The sequence below is a fragment of the Cavia porcellus genome, unplaced genomic scaffold (genome assembly GCF_034190915.1).
Source record: "Cavia porcellus strain 051 isolate PalLab524CR breed Dunkin Hartley unplaced genomic scaffold, mCavPor4.1 scaffold_5, whole genome shotgun sequence".
Lineage (NCBI taxonomy): Eukaryota > Metazoa > Chordata > Mammalia > Rodentia > Caviidae > Cavia > Cavia porcellus.
This window is the reverse complement of record NW_026947488.1, coordinates 52,537,391-52,562,070: the sequence shown is the minus strand read 5'-3', so window position 1 is coordinate 52,562,070 and position 24,680 is coordinate 52,537,391. Positions and strand designations below refer to the sequence as shown.

The 24,680-nt window shown below is 41.7% G+C and overlaps 1 protein-coding gene across 4 annotated transcripts in view; it reads left to right on the top strand.

Annotated features, from left to right (window-relative positions):
* Window positions 1-336: 336 nt before the first annotated feature.
* Window positions 337-24,680, top strand: part of Usp4 (ubiquitin specific peptidase 4) — a 47,637-nt gene continuing 23,293 nt past the window's right edge. For 2 of the 4 annotated variants that reach the window (XM_063248845.1, XM_063248847.1), the window contains exons 1-9: window positions 337-501; window positions 3,435-3,562; window positions 8,596-8,726; window positions 11,036-11,162; window positions 12,495-12,640; window positions 12,749-12,810; window positions 17,249-17,389; window positions 18,145-18,262; window positions 22,431-22,604. In XM_063248845.1, the coding sequence (XP_063104915.1) occupies window positions 401-501; window positions 3,435-3,562; window positions 8,596-8,726; window positions 11,036-11,162; window positions 12,495-12,640; window positions 12,749-12,810; window positions 17,249-17,389; window positions 18,145-18,262; window positions 22,431-22,604 (1,128 nt within the window). In that variant the 5' untranslated portion in view covers window positions 337-400. Of the gene's footprint in view, window positions 502-3,434; window positions 3,563-8,595; window positions 8,727-11,035; window positions 11,163-12,494; window positions 12,641-12,748; window positions 12,811-17,248; window positions 17,390-18,144; window positions 18,263-22,430; window positions 22,605-24,680 lie in introns of those variants that run through there. The other 2 variants (XM_063248846.1, XM_023560232.2) reach the window with 2 other exon arrangements.

The following is a 24,680-nucleotide window of genomic DNA, read 5'->3' as shown; positions in this document are numbered from 1 at the left end:
AGGAGTGAGGACGAGTAAAGTGAGTTCTAGGACCTAGCGCTCCGCCTCGGTGCAGGTCCGGATGGAGAGGCTAATGAGCTGAAGGGCCTGCGGCCGGAGCACCTGAGATCGCGGGCTACGTAAGCCTCGGAGACCTTCGCGGATGCCTCCTTGAGCCCCGGCAGGCAGCGGGAAGCCCTCGCAATGTGCAGTGAGCGGTGGCCACTGCTCCACGAGCCTCCGGGCTACGCTGGGCATGGGCAGGGAGGCGGCGCATGAGGGAGGGCAGAAAGCTAGAGCTGCAGGCTGGATAGGCTCAGGCTCGGGTCCGACAGGGCGCGCGCACGGCAGCGTCGAATGCGTGCGTGCGTGCGTGGGCGCGGCGGATGTCCGGGCCGGCTAGGCCGGGGCGGCAGACGAGATGGCGGAAGGCCAGTGCTGCAGTGAGCCACCGGATGTGGAGACCCAGAAATCCGAGCTCGGGGCCTTGCTGAGAACTACGCTTCAGCGGGGCGCGCAGTGGTGAGCACCTGACGCCCTGCGCCTCTCAGAGTCCGGAGCTGTGGTTCTGGCTGCTGAGCCAGGCCGTTCTTGGCTGGGGTGGGGGTCGGGCGGGAGTGGTGGTGTCTGTGACAGTAATAGAGTGGCCTGACATTTGCCCCTCGGGAGAGGAACCCTGAGGGACTTAAGGCTGCGCGTGGCACTGGAGCGTCCTCGGCCCATTCGGAGTCCTAGGGGTCCTGCCGACCGGCGGGGAGGGGACTGTAGGATGTAGAAAAAGGAGTGCTCAGGCGACCCTGAGAAGAGGACTCGCTTCACCGGAGGGGACTCGTTGTGTGACCTTGGGTGAAGCTGTCCAGACGCCCTCCATTCCTTACTGTTAAAAGCAGGGTAGCAATTTGTGGTTTGCTACCATCAGTGGTTTGAGATGAAGATCAGAAGTGGATACTTTTTGTAACTTGTAAATTGCAGAACACGAGTCAAGGTCGGAAGCTGAACAAATTCTGAAAGTCCCAGATTAGTTTGGTAGGAAACGTCAAAAGTAATTGTGGCAGCAGTATAACCTAGATTCTGGAGCAAGACAGAAAATTCAAAGTTCAGCTTTAGAAGAACAAAGATGAGAGATACGAGGCCTTCTAATAGATGCAGTAGAAAAGACAGTACTTTGCAGTAGTGGAGAGGTTTTTGGGTGGTTACTGTGTGGTAGTAGAAAACTAGGGCTAGGATTTGCATTGAATTTAAGCAAGGAAGAGAAACAGGAGTAATTCATGTAATATATATGTGTGTGTGTGTGTGTGTGTGCACTGAACTACATCCCCAGCATTTTTTTTTTTTTACATCCCCAGCATTTTTTGCATTTTTTTTTTTTTTTTTGAGACCGAATGTCATTGTGATTCAGGCTGGCCTTGAACTTAACTATATATCCTAGGCTATCCTTGAACTGACAACTATCCTCTCTCAGCCTCCCCAGTATTGGGATTACAGGCTTGTACCTCACACATGACTTTTGTTTATGGTGATTTTTTTTTTTTTTTTTTTTTTTTGCGTAGCCAAGCTGTGAAAAGCAAGCTGAAGTATTTTTGTACCTATTCTGCAAAGGGTGATATATATAAAGAATACTAAGTAAAAGCATGATAAGTTTAAAATAGATTAAAATCACGCAATATAAGTGTGTGGATGGTGTTGGTCAAGAGATTTGAATGGAAAACAGCATTTTATAGAGATTTGTATGTATTTATGGATTCTTTTGGTTTCAGGAAAGTTGCCAGACCTTCTGACATGTCTTTAAGAATTTAAAGTGCTCGGGGCTGGGGATTTAGCTCAGCGGCATAAGCGCCTGCCTTGCAAGCAGGCAGTCGTGAGTTTGATCCCAGGTACCGATAAAAAGGAAAAAGACCAAAAAAAAAAAGAATTTAAACTACTCACTAATATAATTGTGCTTTGTTGTTTCACAAAAATTTCCCTCCCCTTCTGTCTTAATTATTACAAAGTTTTTTTCTTCTTTTGTGTGTGTGTGGTGGTGCTGGGGAATCAAACTCAGGGCCTTGTGCACGCAACACAAGAGCTTCACCATTGAGCCACATTGCCAGTCCCTGTCTTGGCTATAAAATAGCTATTTTATACTTTTAAAATATAATTAGATTTTTATGTTTTTGTTTTGTTTTGATTTGTTTTTGTCTTTTTGAGACAGAGTCTCGCTATGCAGTTCAGGCTGGTCTTGAGCTCACTTTGTAGTCCAGTCTGGTCTTGAACTCGCAACAATTCTCCTGCCTCAGCCTCCCGAGTGCTGGGTTTTTATGGGTTTGTGTGTGTGTGTGTGTGTGTGAGTGTGAGAGAGAGATAGGATCTCACTGTGTGGTTCAAACTGGCCCCGGACTCCCCTGGTGTAGCCCAGGCTGACCTTAAACTCATTGTGATCCTCCTGCCTCAGCCTCGCAAGTGTTGGGCCTATGGATGTATTTATGGATTCTTTTGGTTTCAGGAAAGTTGCCACTGAGCCACTAGATTTGCTTATATTTAAGTATAAAAAGCAGTAAGTTGGAAATGAACTGTGCATGAGGGTCCAGAGGCTGAGACAAGAGGACTGTTGAGTCTCAATCAGGCCAGCGTGCCCTTGAATTCACTGAGCTCCTCCTGCCTCAGCCTCTGGACTACAGGCATTACAGGCATGCATCACCAAATCCAGGTTATTTTGGGATACTATCTTGTTTGGTCCTCAAAGGGTAACTGAATTGGGTGGTGGTGGTATTCCATTTTGAGAAAGAAAATCAGTACTGTTTATGTTAAGCAAAGCAGTGTAACCAAACTGTCGCCCTGGACAAATACTTCATAAAGATCATTATTATGGTCTAGGCCTACCTGGCAAGCACAAGGTCCTGAATTTGATTCTTGGCACCATGGCCCCTTAAATAAGCATTTTATTTTTCTTTTTTCCAGTATTGGGGATCAAATTTACATCATCATTTTGCAACTGTGTTTCCTTTTATTTATTTAGCTTTCTTCTTTTATTTATTTGAAACAAGATCTTGCTATGCAGTTAAGTCTGACCTTGAACTTACTATATAGCCCAGGCTGGCCTCAGACTTTGGCAATCTTCCTGCTTCAGACTTCAGCTAGTGCTAGCTAGGATTATAGGTGTGTACCACTATGCCTGGCTATATTTAGTATTATAGGAGTCCTTCTTAGTGGATGCCTGCTTTTAAGCCAAGCCTTCTGTGCTATATGGGGTCCTTGTTTGGGAGTGTGTGTTATGGTAGGGGTTAAATATTCTCGAGGTCAAAAAATCATAATAAAGATTAAGGTGGCTGGACAGGCAGATTAGTGGTAGATCACTTGCCTACCAAGCCGGAGATCTCATGTTCCAATTCCCAGCACTGAAACCAAAGATACAAGAAACCCAAAAGGCGAGCTATAGAAACTAATCTTTTTTGCTGTAATAAATTGTTTCTCTCTAGGTACCTTATTGACATCCGATGGTTCAAGCAATGGAAGAAGTATGTGGGCTTTGATAGCTGGGATATGTATAATGTGGGTGAACATAACCTGTTTCCTGGACCAATAGACAACTCTGGACTCTTTTCAGGTAAAGTATGCTTTTCTAGCTAAATGATTACTTGGGAAATAACCTAGCTTGCTTTTCTTTTCTCCCCTCACAGTAGTGTCTCGAAATATAGAAGGCTGACCTAGAACTTAGTAATCCTCCTGACTCATTCTCCTAGTGCTGTGATTGCAGGCATGTACCACCACACCTGACTGGGGTTTTATATATCTGTGACGTGGACATTGTGAACCTGTCTTTCCTGGTATAAGGAGGTAGAAACAGGTGTCCTTAATTTGCATGTCTTTAGAAATCCTTAAGAAGTTAAGCTGCCTTTTATTTATTTATTTATTGAGACAAGGTCTTACTGTATAGCTCAGGCTGACCTTGAACTCTTTGTGTAGCTCAAACTAGCCCCAAATTCCTGGCAATCCTGCCTTAGCTTCCAGAGTGCTGGGATTTATTATTTATTTTTGTCTTTTTGAGACAGGGTATCACTATGCAGTTTATGTTGGCCTTGAGCTCACTTTGTAACTCAGGCTGGTCTCAAACTCACAAAGATCCTTCTATATCATCCTCCTGGAGTGCTGGGATTATAGATGTGCACCACCATGCCCGGCTCCTTTGTTATTTTTAGAGACAGTCTCACTAAGTAAGTTGCCCAGACTGGCCTTGAACTTGTGATCTCTTGTCTCAGCCTCCCAGAGTGCTGAGATAATGAGTGTGTACCACCAAGTCCAGCAAAATTTCCTTCCCTTTCAAGGCTACTCCATACACACACACATGCACACACATACATACACATATACATACATACATGCAACATTTTCTTTATCCATTCATCTGACTTACCTACATACACTTCTTTTCCACAGCTCCCTAGTTTCTTCCTTAGAAATCTAAAACGTGGAGTTGAGTCAGGGTGGAAATTTGTCCTTAAGAATGGTGGAAGTCTAGGGGCTGGGGGTTTAGCTCAGTAGCATAAGCACCTGCCTTGCAAGCAGGGGGTCATGAGTTCGATCCCTGGTATTGATAAAAATGAAAAAAAAAAAAAGAATGGTGGAAGACCTGATGGAATGGGGTGTAAGCTATTAAGAGGACAGTAGGAAGCCCCACATATGGTTGACTTTTATTTTCTTTTGTTTTTATGTTGTTTGACTTGACTTACAGAGAAATTGTATTATTGTGAATACTGTTTGCAATTTCCGTTTCATGACTTACTGGTCTGGGAAAGAGCAGTGACTTCCGCTTTCTTAGAGTAGGTGTTAATTGTCACAAGCTTGGCAGGGGCCACCATAGTGGATGTTGATCAGTTTTTCTTGGGTGCTCCCTTAAGGAAGGAAGTGCTAGACCCAGGCCTTTCACCCTGAGCTATACCCTTGACTTTTTATTTTTTTATTTTTGTCTTTTTGAGACAGGGTCTCTCTATGCAGTTCAGGCCTTGAGCTCACTTTGTAGCCCAGGCTGGTCTTGAACTTGCAATGATCCTCTTGCCTCAGCCTCCCAAGTGCTGGGTTTACAGCCGTGAGCCACCATGCCCGGCAACTTTTTATTTATTTATTTATTTATTTATTTTTCTGAAATAGTGTAGGATTCAGTAAATAATAATAAATTTATGAAAGAAAAATTTTTTTTCTTTCTTTTTTAATCGGTACCGGGGATCAAACTCACGACCACACACTTGCAAGGCAGGCGCTTATGCCGCTGAGCTATATCCCCAGCCCCAAAAGAAAATTCTAAATGCTTGTGAATTCATTATCTTATTGTAAAACAAGCCATCAATTCTGAGAATTCGTCAAACTTAAGAGTTCCTCCATTACATCGTGTTAATATTAATTGGTAGTGTTAATTAGCAAACGTTCCTTTTTACTGTAAAGAAGGCTTTTTTTAAAAAAAGCCTTTTTTAGGGGCTGGACATGTACCTCTGTGGTAAAGTGTTTCCTTTACATGTACAAGGCCTGAGTTTGATTCCTTAGCTCCACAAAAGATTTTACTTTTTAAGAGTAGGTATAGACTGAGCATCCCTAATCTGAAAATCTGAAATCCAAAATGCTCCAAAATCTGAAAAATCGTCAATGCTGATGTTATGCCACAGATGTAATTTCCTCAAGTGAGGAGTTGCAACCAAAAGTGAAACATACTGTGTAATATTATTTGTGTGTATAAAGTCTGTATGAAATAAATAGCTGTGTATACTAAGAATATGAAACAAATGGATTTAATGTTTAAACTTGGGTCCCACTATGCAAGATATCTCATTATGTAGATAGAAATATCTAAAAGTCTGGAAAAAACTAAAATCAGAATTCTTGGGCTGGGGATTTAGCTCAGCGGCATAAGCGCCTGCCTTGCAAGCAGGCAGTCGTGAGTTCGATCCCTGGTACCGATAAAAACGAAAAAGACAAAAAAAAAAAAAAAAAAAAATCAGAATTCTTGTACTAAGCATTTCAGATAGAAGATACTCAACCCGCAGTACAAATTCACTGTGTAAAACTAAACTCAAAAACAAAGTTAAAAATATCAGGTATCAGGGGGCTGGGGATTTAGCTCAGCAGCATAAGCACCTGCCTTGCAAGCAGGCAGTCGTGAGTTCGATCCCTGGTAACGATAAAAAAAAAAAAGAAAAAAAAATCAAATATCCTCCCACAGAAAAATATAGATTTAAAACAGAATTAGCTGTTTATTTTTTTCTTTTTGAGACAGGGTCTCACTGTGCAGTCAGACTGCCTTGAACTCACTTTGTAGCCAGGATGAGCTCGAACTTGTGATAATCTTTCTGCTTCAGCCTTGCCAGTGCATGTGCCACCACACTGAGCTTTTTTTTTTTGTGCTGGGAATTGAACTCAGGGCCTTGCACTTGCCGGGCAGGCACTTAAGCCGCTGAGCTATATCTCTGGTCCTTCATCTGTTTTCAAACGTCTAGAAAATGTAATTCATGTAATCAATTCTCCAGTTACTGTATTTCCTAAAAGGGACAGCACCCTCACAGAAGTATGAAAAATTTTTGGCACATGCACAATTTACGACTATATAAACTTTTATTTAAAAGACAAGATCTTAAATTCTGCCTGAATAGGTAATAATTTTCATCACTATTATTAGATAATAAAACCTAACAAATTTCTGTTCCTTAATTCCACAAAGCAACAGCAAAATTAAGTTAATTTAACTGTTCAAGATAAGTGTTCAAGTTAACTGTTCAAGATAAAGAGCCAGGGGGCTGGGGATTTAGCTCAGCCGCATAAGCGCCTGCCTTGCAAGCAGGCAGTCGTGAGTTCGATCCCCGGTACCGATAAAAAGGAAAAAGACAAAAAAAAAAAAAAGACTCAAGCTTACGTAAAACCTATAAACAGTTTATGAGCACTGATCTGATAACACATGATGAAATGATTTGAAAGAAAGAAAGTGGCACTGCAGTACCTAATCCTGATTCCAGAGTGTTATGATGTTATTATTAATTATTAATATTATTAACATTATTATATTATTAATAATATAATATTATTAATCTTTGTTCAGAAGGATTTTAATCTAATATGCTCTGTTAGGCTTCAGCATAAATGTAGATATGGTTAAATGCGTACATGTCTAAGTGTATAGAATTGATAGCCATAATACTTAGTTTTTGTTGGATAGTTGAACAACTATTTATAGGGGAACAATATGTATACATCAGCTAGTGATTTATTACTGTCTGTTTCTTTTCTTTGAAAGTATGTACTATTTCTGCCTGTTTTCTATCTTGTTTTGTCTTTCTTTAAAAAAAATATAGTGCTGCCTAGGCTTAATTTTTTTATTTTTATTTTTTATTTTTTTTTTTTGTCTTTTTCGTTTTTATTGGTACCAGGGATCAAACTCACGACTGCCTGCTTGCAAGGCAGGCGCTTATGCCGCTGAGCTAAATCCCCAGCCCCCTAGGCTTTATTTTTAATGGAGTGTATTTCAGACCATGAGTGTCTAGTTCAGATCCTAGGAGTACTTTACCTTCTTAGGTGTCTGTGTAATGAATGGTGGCATATTAAGCATATTCTCTAAGTTCCTTATTTTTGTTTTGTTTTGTTGCTACTGGGGATCGAACTCATGACTTTGTCAGGCAGGTGCTTTAAATTGGAATTTTTTATTCTCTTTTTCCTTTTATTTGTGGTTGGGGCTGGGATTGCTAGGGCCTATGCACTGCCCTAAGTTCCTAGCCTGGTATTTTCATGTTTATTTTTCTATTTCTATTTTTATTTTTGGACATAGTATCTCTTAGTCCCTAAGTTGTCAAGTCTGGCTTCAAATTTTCCATCCTCCCCCTTCAGCTTCCAAGGTAGATAGGATTACAGTCTTGCCCCACCACACCCAAGTTTCTTTTCTCACTAATTGTTAAAAGAAGTAGGTATCGGGGTTGGGGATTTAGCTCAGTGGCATAAGCACCTGCCTTACAAATGCGTGGTCATGAGTTTGATCCCTGGTACCAGTAAAAAAAAAAAAAAGTAGGAGTCCCTCGTAAAATATTTGGAAAACATGGCTAAGATCAAACACCAGTCAGAAGTCTGCTCTGTTATGTCAATGTAAGAAATTTTTTTCTTTTTTGTCTTTTTCGTTTTTCTTTTTTATCGGTACCAGGTATTGAACTCACAACTGCACACTTGCAAGGCAAGTGCTTATGCCGCTGAGCTAAATCCCCAGCAATGTATGGAATTGTGAGATTTGTGTTTTTTTCTCTTTAATACTTTGTTATTGATGAAAAATATGTACAAATAATGTGAAACAAACATTTCTGGAAGAGCAGTGAGTTAATATGTTGCTTGCTTGCTTCTTTCTTTCTTTCTTTTTTTTTTTTGGTACTGGGGATCAAACTCACAACTGTGTGCTTGCAAGGCAGGCGCTTATGCTGCTGAGTTAAATCCCCAGCCTTTCATTTCTTTTTTGAGACAAGGTCTCACTATCCTGTTCGAGCAGGCGTTGAACTCACTTTACAGCCCAGGCTGGTCCCAAACTCCACAACAATACTCCTGCCTCAACTTCCTGAGTGCTGGGATTACAGGTGTGTGCCTCCACACCCAGTATAGAATGTTACTATTTTCTTTTTCCAGATCCTGAGAGTCAGACCCTGAAAGAACACTTAATTGATGAACTGGACTATGTATTGGTCCCAGCTGAGGCCTGGAACAAATTACTGAATTGGTATGGCTGTGTGGAAGGCCAGCAGCCCATTGTCAGGAAAGTGAGTATATGATTGGCCACATTTGCTGGTCAGTCCCTGTGTGTGCTCTATGGGGGACACTTGACTTGTGCTGGTTTCCTAGGAAAATGCACGTGTTTAAGAGGTTGAGTGAAGGTGACTGAGCCCTTGTTTGTGGCTCTCTTAAGGGATCTGGGTTGTATGTGGAGAGTGAAGCTGCTCATTGATAGTGTTAGAGTGAGCTGCCCCTAGCACTGCCCACTGGCTTGGGATGCAACCAGCAGTGTGAGGGTGCTTTCCTGAAGGCTCTGAGGACCAAATGGACGTATAGTTAACGTACTTTTTTTTCCTTAACAATTTAATTTAACTGTTCCCCTCCTACCCTCTCTGGCCTCCTAATACTTGAACTTGAAGCCAGGATGCACTAAGCTACATCCTCAACTTTTTTATTTTGAGACAGGGTCTTGCTGAGTTGCCTCGCCTGGGATTATAGGTATGGGCCACTGCACCTCATTCCCTAATTATTTATTGTAAAATATTTGAGGGCTTAGCTAGGCGTGGTGGCTCACGCCTGTAATCCCAGCACTCGGGAGGCTGAGGCAGGAGGATCTTTGCGAGTTCGAGACCAGCCTACACTACAAAGTGAGCTCAAGGGCAGCCTGAACTGCACAGCAAGACCCTGTCTCAAAAAAAAAAAAAAAAATTGCGGGCTTGGGATGGAGTTCTGTGGTGAAGAGCTTACCTAGCACATGTGAGGCCCTGTACTGAATCACACACTGCAGATACTATGACCACCTTCATTGCCTTTCTGACACTTTTCTCCTTGAGTTTAAGTGGTAGTCACATGGTTAACAAAAGTTCTTTGGGCAGGCAAGCTCTGGCATGGGCTGTTAGCAGCTCTGATGGTCAGGACTCACAAGAAGACACCACCTTGTCTCCCACAGTTGTTTGTCTTACCAGAACAGAATCACAAGAGCCCATCTGCCGGCTGATATTTTGACACTAGGTAAATTTCTCATTCTGCTGATATATGTTCTCCATTTTAGCAGAGGAGGAGAGTGCTACAGTCCTAAGACCATGTTTCTTTTAGTCATTATTTAAGCCTGAAGAGTCTTTTTCTCTAGTTTGAACCAAAAATGGTTAGGAATCAAAAATTTAGGGGGTAGCTGAGCGTGGTGGTGCACACCTGTAATCCTAGCACTCAGGAGACTGAGGCAGGAGGATTGCTGTGAGTTTGAGACCAGCCTAGGCTGCAAAGTGAGCTCAAGGCCAGCCTGAACTGCATAATGAGACCCTGTTTCAAAAATAGCAAAAAAAAAAAAAAAAAAACATATAGACATATATATATATATATATATTTTTTTTTTTTCTTTTTTTTTTTTTTTTTTTTAGATGTATTCTAACCTCCTACATGTGTCCTCCTGCATCTAGGGTGCTGCCACATGAGCTCAGGGTTGTGCCTATGTTCTCAATCTCCTGATCAGTCAGATCCTTCAAGGGAGTGATCATGGTCTTGCATTTGAGGTGAATGGTGACTTTACTTCTGGGCAGTATCTGACTTCATGGATAAGCGTGGCTCTAAATTAATGTTAGGAGTTTCTTTTTTGCTCTGTGTGTGTATGTGTTTTGTTTTGTTTTGTTTTGTTGGTGCTGGGGATTGAATCTGGAACCTTACGTATGTCAGGCAAGTGCTTTCCCACTGGGCTGTACCCCCCTAACCCAGCAGTTCTTCCATATAGCCAGGTATGTACTTTCTGGAGAAAGAGTTGGAGCTTATCTTGTTGAGTTGGAAGCACAAACTTTCTTCTGTGGTCCCATCAAGTGCCCTTGGTAGGTCCTAGTAAGTAGGAAAAAATATTTAGTTTTGGTTGATTTTTTGAGACAGTCTCATAAGTAGTTCAGACTGGCCTTGAGCTCATATGTAAGCCAGGTTATTTTCAAACTCTTGGTAACCCTCTTGCCTCAGCCTCTTGAGTGCTGGGATTATAGAAGTGTACCTCCATGTCTGACTAGAAAAAAGATTTTTAATATTCTGGAGGAGATGCTGATATCTTTAAAAATCTGTAATTTAAAAAAATTGGTACTTCTCAACCCTTGATGACCAAAGGACACTGATGATAATGAGGTTTCTGCTGTTTGTTGCTACTGGGATATATTGCTTCTAAGACTGCCTGTGTAGCCAGAGATGTAGCTCCACATCTGCCTACCAAGTGCAGAGATGTGGCACAGTATCTGCCTAACAAGTGCGAGGTCATGAATTTGATCCTCAATACCAAAAAGCCCAAAAAATGAACAGAGAAAAGACTGCTTGTTATGAAGCACTGCTCCTTCACTCTACTTCTTGTTTCCAGGTTATAGAGCATGGCCTGTTTGTCAAGCAGTGCAAAGTGGAGGTGTATTTGCTGGAACTGAAGCTCTGTGAGAACAGTGACCCCACCAACGTGTTTAGTTGCCATTTCAGCAAGGCAGACACCATCGGTGAGCAAGTAGGCTAGAGTCCCGGGTGTGTTGTAAGACACCCGTAGGGCAGTGTGGCTGGTAAAAAGGAAGCTGTACATTCTGTAAACCTGTTACCCAGATCATGTTGACCCTGAACCTGTTCTCCGGAGATTCCTGTGGAGAGACTTGTATAGGAATCTTGTTCTATAGAACACTGGGTGTGGTCCTTGTCCATCTGTCATAGGATAGTAGGAAGAAAAGCAGAGTTAGAGAAGTTAAAATGTAACTTAGTAAAAAGTTCTAGTAAGAGACTGATGTTGTTTAGTAGCAGTAGTGTGTGTAGTGCCTTGGGTTCAATTCCTAGCACACATCCAAAACTACCACCACAACGTTCTCAACAGGAAAATGACATTTAGTAAACACTCCTACCCTCTCCCTCAGGATTGAAGCCAAGCTGTATTCTAGCACATTAAAAATTTTGTTATTTAGGAACAAGGCTTGTACCTGGAAATGATGGCACACACCTGTAATCCCAGTATACTGTGAGGCTGAGACAAAAGAATCAGCAAGTTTGAGGTCTGTCTAGGAAACTTAGACACTGTCTCAAAGTAAAAAATAAAAATGTCTGGGTATGTAACTTAATACCATGAAGGGAGAGGGAAAGATGGAGAGAAAGAGACAGACTGGGCTAAATTGGCTAGACTGGGCTCAAAATTGCATCCTGCCTTAGCTTCTAACAGTGCTAGTATTATAGGTGTGTGCCATGATGCCTCAAAAAGATGAGATAGAGATGGATGTGGTGGCACATGCCTTGTAGTCTCAGCATCGGGAAGCTGAGGCAGGAGAATCACAGTGAGTTCAAAGTCAGCTTGGGCTACAAAATGAGAACCTGTTTAAGGAAAAAAAAAAATAAATAAAGCCACATCTGTCTTAACTCCAAAGAAAAGTTTTCTCACTTTTTTTCTCACCATATTCAGGGTTGAACCCAGGGCCTCATTCATGTGCTCACCCCTGAGCTACATTGCCAGCCTTGCTTTTTCACTATGTTGCTTCTCTGTTGTAAGACCTATGTTACTAGAGAAGTATAATGACATTTTCCAGTCATACAAGTGCAAGGCAGGGAGATTGACTTCTGTCAGAACTTTCATTTCACAGTACCTGTGCACATCTGAAAAGGGAGGAGGAAGGTGCTGGTTTGTTCACACTATGTTTATCCTTGTATTGAGAAATTCTTGTGGTGGGGGATACAGCTCATTGATACAGTGCCTACATGACAAGCACAAACAAGGTCCTGAGTTTGATTCGTGACACACACAGACACACATACACACATAAAACCAAATCCCTGAGTGATGTTCTGCCTCTCCCTAGCAACCATTGAGAAAAAAATGCGGAAGCTTTTTAACATCCCTGCAGAGCGTGAAACTCGGCTTTGGAATAAATACACGAGCAATACCTACGAGCAGCTGAGCAAGCTGGACAACACTATCCAGGATGCTGGGCTATACCAAGGCCAGGTAGGAGGGTACCAAGCAAGAAACTTCACCCAGGGCATGTGATAAATCACTGGCTGTAGCATTTCAGAAGTGTGGGTGACACTCTCATCATTTGGTTTACCCTTTCAGGTGCTAATAATTGAGCCCCAAAATGAAGATGGCACATGGCCCAGGCAGACTGTGCAGTCAAAGTAAGTGAACCTTTTCTCCTGTGTGGCCGAGTTCACAGGTCTCATAGAGACACTCTTTCCTAAGGTGGTTAATTGTACTAAGGAAAATTGTTGTGAATCAAATGGAATATTCACTGTTTCATATCCAGAATTCAGAGTCAGGATGAAGTCCCCAGCCTTTGGTAAGCAGCATGTGAGGCAGCCATGGAAAGGAGACCTGTCAGGTGTCTCAGGAAAGCTGAGAACCTCTGCCTGTGAGAATGACAGGAGGAGGAAGAAAGGGGGCCAGGATCTGACCCTCTTGCTCTGCCACGAGGTGGCTGTTCTGTTAAACTCTTTTCTTTCCTTACCTTAGACAGAGGCTTTGCAGGAAAAAGGAAAATGACTGAGGCATGGGGTCTTGTATGACTTAAAGGTGACAGTTTCATTCAACCCCACCCTGCCAGTTATTCCTTGTTGCTCTGGGAACTTGGATGAGGAATTGTTTCAGCTACTAAACTTGGACTCCAGGCCACAGATATTTCAGAGGTATTCATGTAATGCATGGAATTGTGCATATCTTCAGAAGGAAAGAATTGATGAATTTTTATCTTGTCTGCTTCAGTCTTTATGGAGAGAATGGTGAGCTCTGCTCTCTTCTTTCAGTTTTGTAGTGATCAGCCTCATAGCTCTTTTCAAAACTAAAACTGAAGCCTCTCTTGATAAACATGGATGAAGACATAAAAAAGATTGGTCAATATTTTCAGGAGTTTCACAGACCCCTGGAAGCCCAGTCATGGACTCCAGTTGTGAGAAACCATGGGTACTATTTCCTGACAAGATGACAGAAATAGCTGTGGTAGATAGAATAATGCCTCGTGTCCCCACAAGAGATGCCCACTCCTGATCTGCAGGACCTGTGACTGTGTGAGCTTATAATGAAATATTCCTGATGTGGTGTGAGAAAAGAAGCAGAATTGGAGTGAGCAATCATGAGCGAGGGCAGTGAAAATGGGCAGCCTCTAGCAGTTCATATGGCCTTAAAGAGGGATACAGCTGGCCATGTGGCCAGCACTTTGGTTTTAGCTCAGAGAGAAGCATTTTGGACCTCTGACTTTGGAAATACAAAATAGTACATTTATTGTTTTAAGTCATTGAGTGTGTGACAGTGATAGTAAACTAACACACCTAGGCAGTCAACTCTTCCCTAGAACTGGAAATTCTGCAAGGGGACAGTAATCTGCAAACTGAGAACCACCTGGAGTGACAGCCTGTAGATTGCAGCCTATGAGGTAGGGTTGGTTGGTAGTTCAAAGCAAAAGGGGGCTAGGTATGCTAGCTAGGAGGAGCCTGTTGGATGATATGTTGAGGAATAGTTTGTGATCTGTGGTGACTCCCAGGGAGTTAGAATCAGAGGTTGATAAGGATAGTCAGCATAAGTGGAAAAAAACAGACTTCTCTCAGTGGGCCTGGTGCTGTATGCCTGTAACCCCAGGAACCAAGAAGATGAGGCAGGAAGATCACTTAGAGTTCAAGGCCTGCCTGGACTACATAGTGAGACCCTGCCTCAAACAAACCAAAGCAAAAAAGTTCCTCTCAGCATAAGAAGATGAAATAAGCATGAAGAATATTATTGAAGTGATGAATAGGGACAAGTGTATATACTTGGAAAGAGAATTCAGAGCACAGCTTGAACAGTAGAATGGTTGAGGCTGAAGACTAAACAATTTGGACGATCAAGTTGAAGAATTCTAGAAGGCATTGTGAAGGGATAAAAAAAGGAGATGATAGAAATGTACTATGGAGAGTATTAATTTTTCTGTATTAATTTGTATCCCTGTAAGAGTACTTCTATATTGCCTGGTATCATGGTGCACCCCTGTAATTCCAGCTTTTCAGAGGCTGAGGCAGAAGGATTGATACAAGTTCAAGGCCAGCCTGGGCTACATAGTGAGTTTAAGGCCAGCTTGAGCTAATAGCAAGATCCTGTCTCAACTCCAACCCCCCAAAAGCATGCCAAATATGACATAAAGGGGCTGGGGATTTAGCTCAGCGGCATAAGCGCCTGCCTTGCAAGCAGGCAGTCGTGAGTTCAATCCCTGGTACCGGTAAAAAGGAAAAAGACAAAAAAAAAAAAAAAAATTAAAAAAAAACAAATATCACATAAAATGACATTTTTAAAAAACCCATAGGTCTATATAGAAGAGTGAAATTAATAACAAAGATGAAGAGAAAATTCCAAGTCACTTATATTTGGTGTTTGAATTTCATTTGGTTTTGTGGTTGGGTGATTTTTGTTTGTTTATGTTTTGAGATATGGTGTTGTCATGTAGCCCAGGGTGGCCTTAAACTCATAGTGATCCTCCTGCCTCAGCCCCCAGTGCTGAGACTGTAGACATGTACCACTATACCTGGCCACTTACAGCTGGTTATGGTGGCTCACACCTACCTGTAACCTCAGCACCCTAAGCTACTGAGTCAGGTGGATTGAGCCTGCCTGTTCAATTTAGTGACTTAATGAGACCATGTCTCAAAATAAAAATGGGTTGAGGATGCAGCTTAGTGTGAAGGCCTTGGGTTCAGACCCTAGCAACAGGGGAAAAGAAGAATGAAAAAGCAGAGCAATATAAATCTCTCCTCCTCATGCTGGAGATTTACTCCAGGATCTTTGCAATGGGCTGTGTCCCCTGGGCTTTGTTTGTTGCTTGTTTTGAGAATACTGTTGCTCAGTTGCCCAGGGTGAGTTGGAACCTGTAGTCCTTCAACTTCACCTGGCAAGAGTGTTGGAATTACAAGTGTGTGATACCATGCCCAGCTGATGTCAAGCTTCTCAGTAATGGATCTAAAAGATTCTTTTTTTTTTTTTTCAGAGTCTAAAGAACATTTTTTTGAGACAGGCTTAAACTTGTTTTGTAGCCTGAGCTAAACTCACAATGATCCTTCTGCCTCAGTCTTTTTAGTATTGAGATTACAGGCATACATCAATATACCTTGTTTATTATTTATTTGTGGTACTTGGGATTGAACCCAGGACCTTCACACTAAGCTCTGTTCCCAGCCTCTCTTTGATTTTTTGAGACAGAGACTACTAAATTGCCCAGGTTGGGCTCAAACTTGTGATCTTTCTGCCTCAGCCTCCTGAGTACTGGAATTAAAGATTTGTACCAACATGTTTGGCTGACTTCATAACTTTAACCCACCAATAAATTTATAAAATAGGTAGCAATTTAAGATATGGGATGATTAGGCCACAGATTAATCTGTGAAAGGTATTAAAACATGAGTTTGAAACAGTGGAGGTGCTTGTGTTTGACAAATATGAAGAAATATAATTCCCTTTGAAAAGCATTGTGGAACTAAATTGACATTTTCCTGTTCTAGTGCCCTAGCCAGCTATTCATTTATTTTTATTTAATTATTTATTTATCTTTGCTTTTAACTTTTAAAGACAGGATCTGACTGTATAGTTTGGGCACTAACCTTGCAATCACTATTGATACGTGATCCTCCTGCCTCAACCTCCCAAGTGCTGAAATGACAGTGTGGGCTACCGCACCTATCTCTATAACCAGATACTTAATTTGTGTGGGGTATTTTTGGGAAAAGTTGTTTTTGCCATTTTTGTATGCTGTTTTGTATGCCTTTTATGTGTAATTCCTAAAATACAGAGAAGCTTATTGTATATAAATAAAAGCAGAAAGGTCCATCTTTAGGGGTTTGTTACAGTGGCACATTTAGTGTGTGACCCTGTGAACCAATGAGATAGAAAGAACTAGTTAAAAAAAATTTTTTTTGTTTTATTTTGAGATAGGGTCTTGTTATGTAGCCCAGACTAGCCTTACACTTGCAGTGATCCTCCTGTCTCAGTCTCCCGAATTCTGAGACCATAGATGAGAACCACCTCCCAGTTTTGTTTTTTTTTTTTTTTTTTTGGGTACCGGGGATCAAACTCACAACTGCCTGCTTGCAAGGCAGGGGCTTATGCCGCTGAGCTAAATCCCCAGCCCTTCACCTCCCAGTTTAATGTCTTGTTTGTTTGTTTGTTTTGGTATTGGGAATGAATCAAACTTAGGACCTTGTGTTTGCCAGGCAGACACTGTGCCACTGAGCTATATCCCTGGCAAGACTAATTAATGTCTTGACTCTCACTTAAATAATTTATCTTGAAGTATTAGTACAAGAGGATTTTTACAGTTTATTTTAAATGACCTCAGAATTTTTTTTTCTTTTCTTTTGTTTCTTTTTTTGAGATAGAATCTTGCTTTGTGATTCAGGCTGCTCTTGAATGCGCTTTGTAGCCCAGGTTGCCCTCACACTCAAGGTGATTGTTCTGCCTCAGCCTCCCAAGTGCTATGATCACAAGCATGTACTGTTATACCAGGCTCAGAGAATGTTATTTTTTGAGAAGAGATCCAAGGCTTTAAATAAGGCTTGTACTTTGCAAAAAGTCAGTAGTATTATTTCTACTTCTTTCTCCCAGATCAAGCACTGCACCTACCAGAAATTTTACTACCTCTCCAAAAGCATCAGCAAGTCCCTGTTCCTCAGTGTCTGCCTCTCCTGTTGCAAATGGTGATAGCACTAACATCTCTGGGGTGCACAGTTCCGGTATCAGCAGGGGGTAAGAGGCACGCATGCTCTGCATCCCTGTTCTCTGAGTTTTCGCAAGCTGTGTCTGGAGTGCTCATCCACTTCGTTAAGTATCATGGGATCAGAGCTCTCTGTGGGAGCATGCTGCATGTGGTTTCTCTGCTAGTTCCAGCCAAATTCTGCTTGTCCTGCGAGCTGGTGTTTCCCACAGCCTGTGTCATGGGGGCTGAAGCTGAGGGTGTAACTACAGTTATTTGTGTAAGGATGGGCTGGCCATATGCCACAACAGCTGCATGGGGAGGGTTCTTAGCTATGCAAATGCTCTGTTTCTCTTCTGTGTGGCCATGACTTGCTTCAGGAGTTTCAGGAGTGTCTGCCACATAGCATAGACAGATATGAGTTGAGAGACTATGTGTAAATGCTCAGGTCCAGTCAAGGCTGGGTGTGGTCTGGAGGGTGGTTCCAGAGGCAAACCTGTTTATCCTAGTGATCTAAATGTTCTTGAAGTCACCTACAGATAGCCTTCTAGAAGGCTATAAAAATAGCACTTACCAAAGCCCAAAAGAGGAAAATACAAGTAGTATTTCTCACCTTAAAGATGTGTTTACCAGTTGCTAGTCATCAAAAAGATCAGGTCTGGAGGGCTGCATAGGGGAGAGGAAAGAACTTACATTAGGGGCCTGTTCTTGGACATGAGTTCTAGAGGACCCAGCAGAGCTCCCAAAAACATCTGTGGGTATGTGTGCAGCACTTACTTTTTTTGCTGACATGAGTTATGTTTTTCAGTGGATCTGGCTTCTCCGCTTTGTATAATTACCAGGAACCACCATCTTCTCATATCCAGCCTGGTCTCTGTGGACTTGGAAACCTGGGGAATACCTGCTTCATGAACTCTGCTTTGCAGGTATGGGAAGAGCTATTATCTGAATCAGTGTGTCCTGAGTCTTGCAATAGTGGTCTGGAGTACGAGTTTTGGGTAGGAGTGGTAGTTTCTACCTACTTTTAGTGGCTTGGTAGTTTGAAAGGGCATACCTCATTGGCTTGGTTAAGAATGACTTCAGGGCCGAGGAGTATAGCTCAGTGACACAGGTACCTGCTTGGCAAGTATAAGTCATGAGTTCAAACCTTGGTATTCAAAAAAAAAAAGAATGACTTCATCAGTTAGATCTGTCATCTCCCATTGTTCCCTCACGGCATTTTGGGGTACTTTTTGGAGAGGGGGATGTAATAGACAGCTGAGTTAAGTAGAAATATTTTGGGCAGTCAGATATGACTAGGCCCTTGAAGGAGCCAGAGCACAAGAGGGGATACCTTGCAACTGTGGAGGAGACAGGCACCTCCAGCTGAGGATCAAACCTCAACACAAACATGAACCAAATGCACCCATTCTTCTGACGATAAACATCAAGGATTGATATTCTAAATAGGTATCAATCACCTGGAGAAAGCTAGGAGGAGCAATTGACCCAACTCCCTACAGGAAGAGCCCTTTTCCTGTTTCATGCCTGCTTGCTACATAATTTGCTTCTCTATTTGATCCCCATTTAATCAATATTAGCTGAGCAGTTATACTTGTAATCTTACTGGTTGAACATAGTTTTGTCCCACCTCATCCCACCTGTGATTTCCCATTTTTTTCCCACTTCAAACCTGCCTCACTTGTGGTTTTGCTCTATGAAAAATCCCTAGAAAAGGCAAAGTTCTTGGCAACCTACTTGGAACCCCTTTAGTCTCTCTCTCAAACAGAAGCTTTTCCCCCCAGTAAATATATTCTGCTCTTAAAACAGTAAAACAAAACAAACTAAAAAACAGCCTTCATGAGTACTTGTGACCACAATAGATATTCTTAATTCTGAGTTTGTGTTACAGTAAAAAATAAAATAAAAATAAAAATGAAACGAGAAAACTTTCCCAGTAGTGGAGATTAAACCCAAAGATGCTAGGCAAGTGCTCTACTATTCAGCTACCTGCCTTGCTGTTTTGTTTTGTTTTGTTTTGTTTGTTTGTTTTGAATCATTTTCTTTTTAAACAGGGTCTTGCTAAATTGCCCAGGTGGCTTTGAATTTTCAGTCCTATTGATTCTGCTTCCTAAGTAGATAGGGTTAGCAATAGTAAAAAATAGTAAAAATTTTGTTGGCTGTTAGGGTATAATCTCCCTAGAAAGTATTGGAATACCTTTCTGGTTGGTCTCTGGAGGGGTAAGAATTTTGAACAGGTGGGCCATGCTCAGCTAGGGTACACAGAAGGATGGCCCCTTTTTCTTTTTTTTTTTTTTTTTTGTCTTTTTCATTTTTCATCGGTACCAGGGATCGAACTCATGACTGCCTGCTTGCAAGGCAGGCACTTAAGCTGCTGAGCTAAATCCCCAGCCCCTGGATGGCCCCTTTTTCATGAGAGTCAATTACCTCACCTTACTGAAGTAGTCCTAGAATCTTTGTTTGAAACCTCACTTGTTCATTCATCAAATATTCATTGAGCATACAGTATAGGATAGCCCTGTGACTTTTACAGACCACAGGAGTTAGGGTCCCGCTGCAGTCAGGAATTGCATGCTCCCCAAGACTGCCTAAGTTCTGAAGCCAGCTGCAAGTTTGGGGGTTCCTAGGGCCACCTTCAGTTTTGATGATTTCTTAGCAGGATTCACCTGAAACCATTAAGCTCCTGATAATAGTCTATGATAGCAAAAGAATACAGATTAAAATTAGCCAAGGGAGGAAGCAAATGGGGCATGTCCAGAGTCCAGATGTGGAGCAAGAGTGTTCTCTCTGTGGAGTAAGAACACATAGTTTTCATGGTACGGTGTGTAGCATTACCACAGAGTGCGCTACCTCATGGAAGCTCACCTGAGCTGCAGTGTACAGGTGTGCATAATTCTTCTTTTCTTTGAGATTGAGACCTGGGTTTTTGGTCCATCGTAGTACTCTAAGTAGCCCAAACTGTCTTTGAAGCCAGGCATGGTGGCTCCCTCCTATAATCACAGCACTTCGGAGGCTGAGGCAGGAGGATCATTATGAGTTCAAGACCAGCCTGGGCTACAATGTGAGCTCAAGACCAACCTGAGCTGCATAGTTAGACCCTGTCTCAAAAAGACAAATTGCCTTTGGATTTTCTTTTTCTTTTTTTCCTTTTCTGTACTGAGAATTGAACTCAGGGCCTTTGCACTGAGCTCCATTCACAGACCTTTTTATTTTCCCAAGGTAGAATCTCACAAGTTGCCCTGTCTGGGCTTGAACCGGCCATCCTCCTACAGGTATCTTCCACCTCACTTGGTTCAAACGTGATCCTTTTTTTAAAATCCCCAGTAATGAAGAATTGAATCAAAGGACTTCACTTCTGTTTTATTTTGTTTTGTTTTTTGAGATAGGGTCTCACTGTGTAGTTCACAATGGCCCTGAACTCACTATATTGCCCAGGCTGGCCTTAAACTCATGGCAGTCCTGTTGCTTCAGCTTCTCAAGTGCTGGAATTACAGGCAAGTGCCCCGACAACCAGTTTCCTTTTTTTATTTTGAGAGAGGGTCTCATTAAGTCACTAAGTTTCATAGCCTGGGTTCAGTTTATGATCTCCCTGCTGATATTGTATGTTTGTACTGCCTCATCTGGCTTTAAATGTAATTCTTTGAAAAAAAACTTTAATAACCTGCTAGGAAGACTCACAGGGAGAAATACAAAATGACTAATGGCAGGAATGAAGAAAGAAACCACAATAGATGTTACATTTAAAAAGATTATTGAGGAATGGTAAAACTCTTTATGTATTTGGACAGTTCAGTTAACATGAACAAGTTGCCTTGAAAACCCCATTTACCAGCCTTACAGAAGGAAAAACAAAATCTAAATTTTTTTTGTGTTAAAGAAGTTGATTCAATAATTAATAGCCTTACAACTAAGAAAATTCTTTTACTGGATAGGTTTACTAGTGAATGTATTTAAAGATTTCAGGAACTCGGTAACATCAGTCTACTTTAAATTCCCATAGCATTGAAAAAGAGAACATCTGTCAAATCATTTGTCAAGGCATTATGTGCTGATACTATAATCTGAGAAGGAAGTTTATAGAAAAAATTTTTATTTATTGACTTATCCTTTTTTTTGAGACAGGGTTTCACCATGCATTTCAGGCTGGCCCTGAACGTTCATTGATTCGCTTGCCTTAGCCTCACGAGTAATAGGATTATAGACTTGCCTACCATGCCTGGTTAGAAAATTTTAGACTATTAAATCTCATGACTATAGTCGCAAATGACCTGAAAAAAATTTAGAAAGTCCAATTAAATGATACCTAATTAAAGTGATAATGAAGCTGGGGCAGTACAGCACCTGCATGGTAAGGAGGTTATAAGTTTAATCTCCAATAACAAAAAAAAGGGATACAACATACCGCTTGAGGGTTTGTGCCAAGAAAATTAGGTTGGTTTGATACCTGAATAATTAATAGTTGTTATTTAACTGGTCACAGAATAAAGGAGAAGCCTATACAATTCTTAGTAAATGTAGGAAGTTTATTTGATAAAATGTAGCATCCATCTTCATTTTTTACTATAAATAGGTACAATTGGTATACACATGTATGATTATGGTTTTTGTGCTGATCATCCTGATTTTTCCCTCATTTTTTGGTTGTGATAAGGTATTTTGCTTTGGCTTCATTAAATTTTGTCTTCCATAAAACACTGGAATTTTCCAGTCCCTTCTGTTAAAACACATTACCTTAAAAACAATCTCCCATTGAATAAAAACATTCATCTTTTGCCTTCAGGTAGCTAGTTGAAAAGACCACATCTCAGGAGGTATTAGGCTTCTCCAAGACCATGTCCCTGAGTCAGCCCCTGGCGGGCTCTCAGCTTGATCTCCTGAGGCTGTGGTTTTCTGCTTGGGAGGCTTTTGTCAGGGTGAAGCCTCCATAGCCTTTTGGAGCCTTAACTCAGTGAGAAAATAAAAGTCTCACACCAAGCATAGTGGCACACTCCTGTAATTCTAACACTTAGAAAGCTGAGGTAGAAGTACTGCCATGAGTTTTGGAGCCTGATTATCCTGTTTCCCCATTTGTTTGGCGATGGCTTTCTATTTCAGTGCCTGAGCAACACTGCACCACTGACTGACTACTTTCTCAAAGATGAGTATGAGGCTGAGATCAACAGAGACAACCCTCTTGGCATGAAAGGGGAGATTGCAGAGGCCTATGCAGAACTCATTAAGCAGATGTGGTCTGGAAGGGACGCTCACGTGGCACCTCGCATGTTCAAAGTAGGTGAAGTATTTCCTTTATCCCCTTTTGAGGAGGGTGGTTTAGTGTCGTAATGAACTGTTCCTTTATTTGCATTTTAGGATTAAGAGGTTTCTAAGTCAAAAGTACCACATCTTCATACCCTTCTTTCATTCATTTTGTCAGTCATTCAGCACACACTTGTTGTAAGTGTACCCCATGCCCACCTCTGTCCCAGAAGCCCTTTGTAAGATGGTTGCTCAGAATTCTGCATTCTGTGGTACTCTGTGTGTATGTGTATAGTTATTTTTTTATTATTATTATTTTGGTTTTTTGAGACAGGGTCTTGCTATATAATTCAGGCTAGCCTTGAACTCACTACCTAGTCCAGGCTGCCTCAAACTCATGGGAGTCCTCCTGACTCAGCCTCTCAAGTGCTGGAATTGCAAATGTCTACCATGCCCAGCTTGGTAACAATATTAAAATCCTGAAGATTCATTTTATCTTATGAAAATTCATTTTAAATTCCAGGATAGTATGAGGGCTACTTCCAAAGAAGGCTACTCTCTGAACCTGGGCCTATTATTTTGAGTTAGGCTCCCCTGAGTCAGAAATGGAGTTCACATGCTCACAAGGTGATGTGAGGAATAGGTCTCATTCTTGTCTCTCAGCTAGGAATACTTGGGGAGAGCGTGTGTGATTTGCACCAGGCTTTGGAGCAACTCCGGGTTTTCATTGCCTAGATGTTTCTTTTTGCCTGGAGGTCAATATCCTTGTTCCCATATGCTGAAATCTGAAGAAGCCTGCACTGAGTCTTCAGGAAGTATATAGTTTAAAAAAAAAAAAATTGCAAGATTTTGATTCAGGAAGGGAAAAAGAAAATAGCACCTTAACTCAGTGAGAAAATAGAAGTCTCAAACCAAGTATAGTGGCACACTCCTGTAATTCTAGCACTTGGAAAGCTGAGGTAGGAGTACTGCCATGAGTTCAAGGTTAGGGAGCCTGGACTACATAGTGATACTCTGTCTCAAAAAATCAAAAAAAGAAAATAAAAATCTCAGTGAGGTGTTGAAATTGAAAATGAATTCTTGCTAATCCCCTTGATGACATTTTTTTTTTTTTTGCATCGGGAATCGAACTTATGACCACATACTTGCATGGCAGGCTCTTAATGCCACTGAGCTAAATTCCCGGCCCTAATAACATTAATTTTTTAGAAATAGAAGTAAATTACTAAGTCATAGTCACATGCTAAGTCATAAACTGGTGTTGTGTGACCAACACCTGGGTTTAAGTTAACATAAATACAGAATTTGGGATGTTAGGGTAGTCTAGAGCTTCCTCAGTGATGACATTTTCTGTGTTGCACTGTCTGAATTACTAGCTCAGATGCTACTGGCCTGAACCTGAATTTTAAGTTGTATTTGTATTTTCTTTTGATGTTGGGGATTGAACCCACGGACTTGCACAAGCTAGGAATCTGCCATATCACCAAGCTGTGTTCTAGCCCCTGTGTTAAATTGTAACTGATTAAAAATTTTATTTTGTCTTTTTGAGACAAGGTCTTACTATGCAATTCAGGCTGGCTTTGGGCTCACTTTGTAACCCAGGCTGGTCTTGAACTTGCAGTGATCCTCCTGCCTCAGCCTCCTGAGTGCCGGGATTGCAGGAGTGTGCCATCATCCTCGTCTTGTAACTAATTTAAATTTAAATAGCCACATATAGTTAGTGGCTGTGGAATTGGATAACACACCTGTAGTGATTGTCCCATTTTAGGATTCATCACAGTCTCCAGGAGGGCTGTTCCCAGGTAGACTGCTGACCTGCTGGGTGTTTCCAGTTAAGTGGATCTGGAGAGGAGCCTGAGAATGTGCATTGCCACTGTGCTCCCAGGGCCACTGCTGGTTGGCGTCTAAGGATCAGTACTGAGCAGCCTGTTATCTAGGGCCAGAAGGCCATTGTGTGTAGGAGTCTCTTGCTGATATATATAGCATTTCTAAAATTCTCTGAACAAAAGCAGGATACTGGAGAAAGATTCGTGTCAGTTGATACTCCTTGTCATCAGAGTGTTCTCCTGCCCCACTGGGGTCCTGGCCTGGACTCTGGTCCCTCCCTGT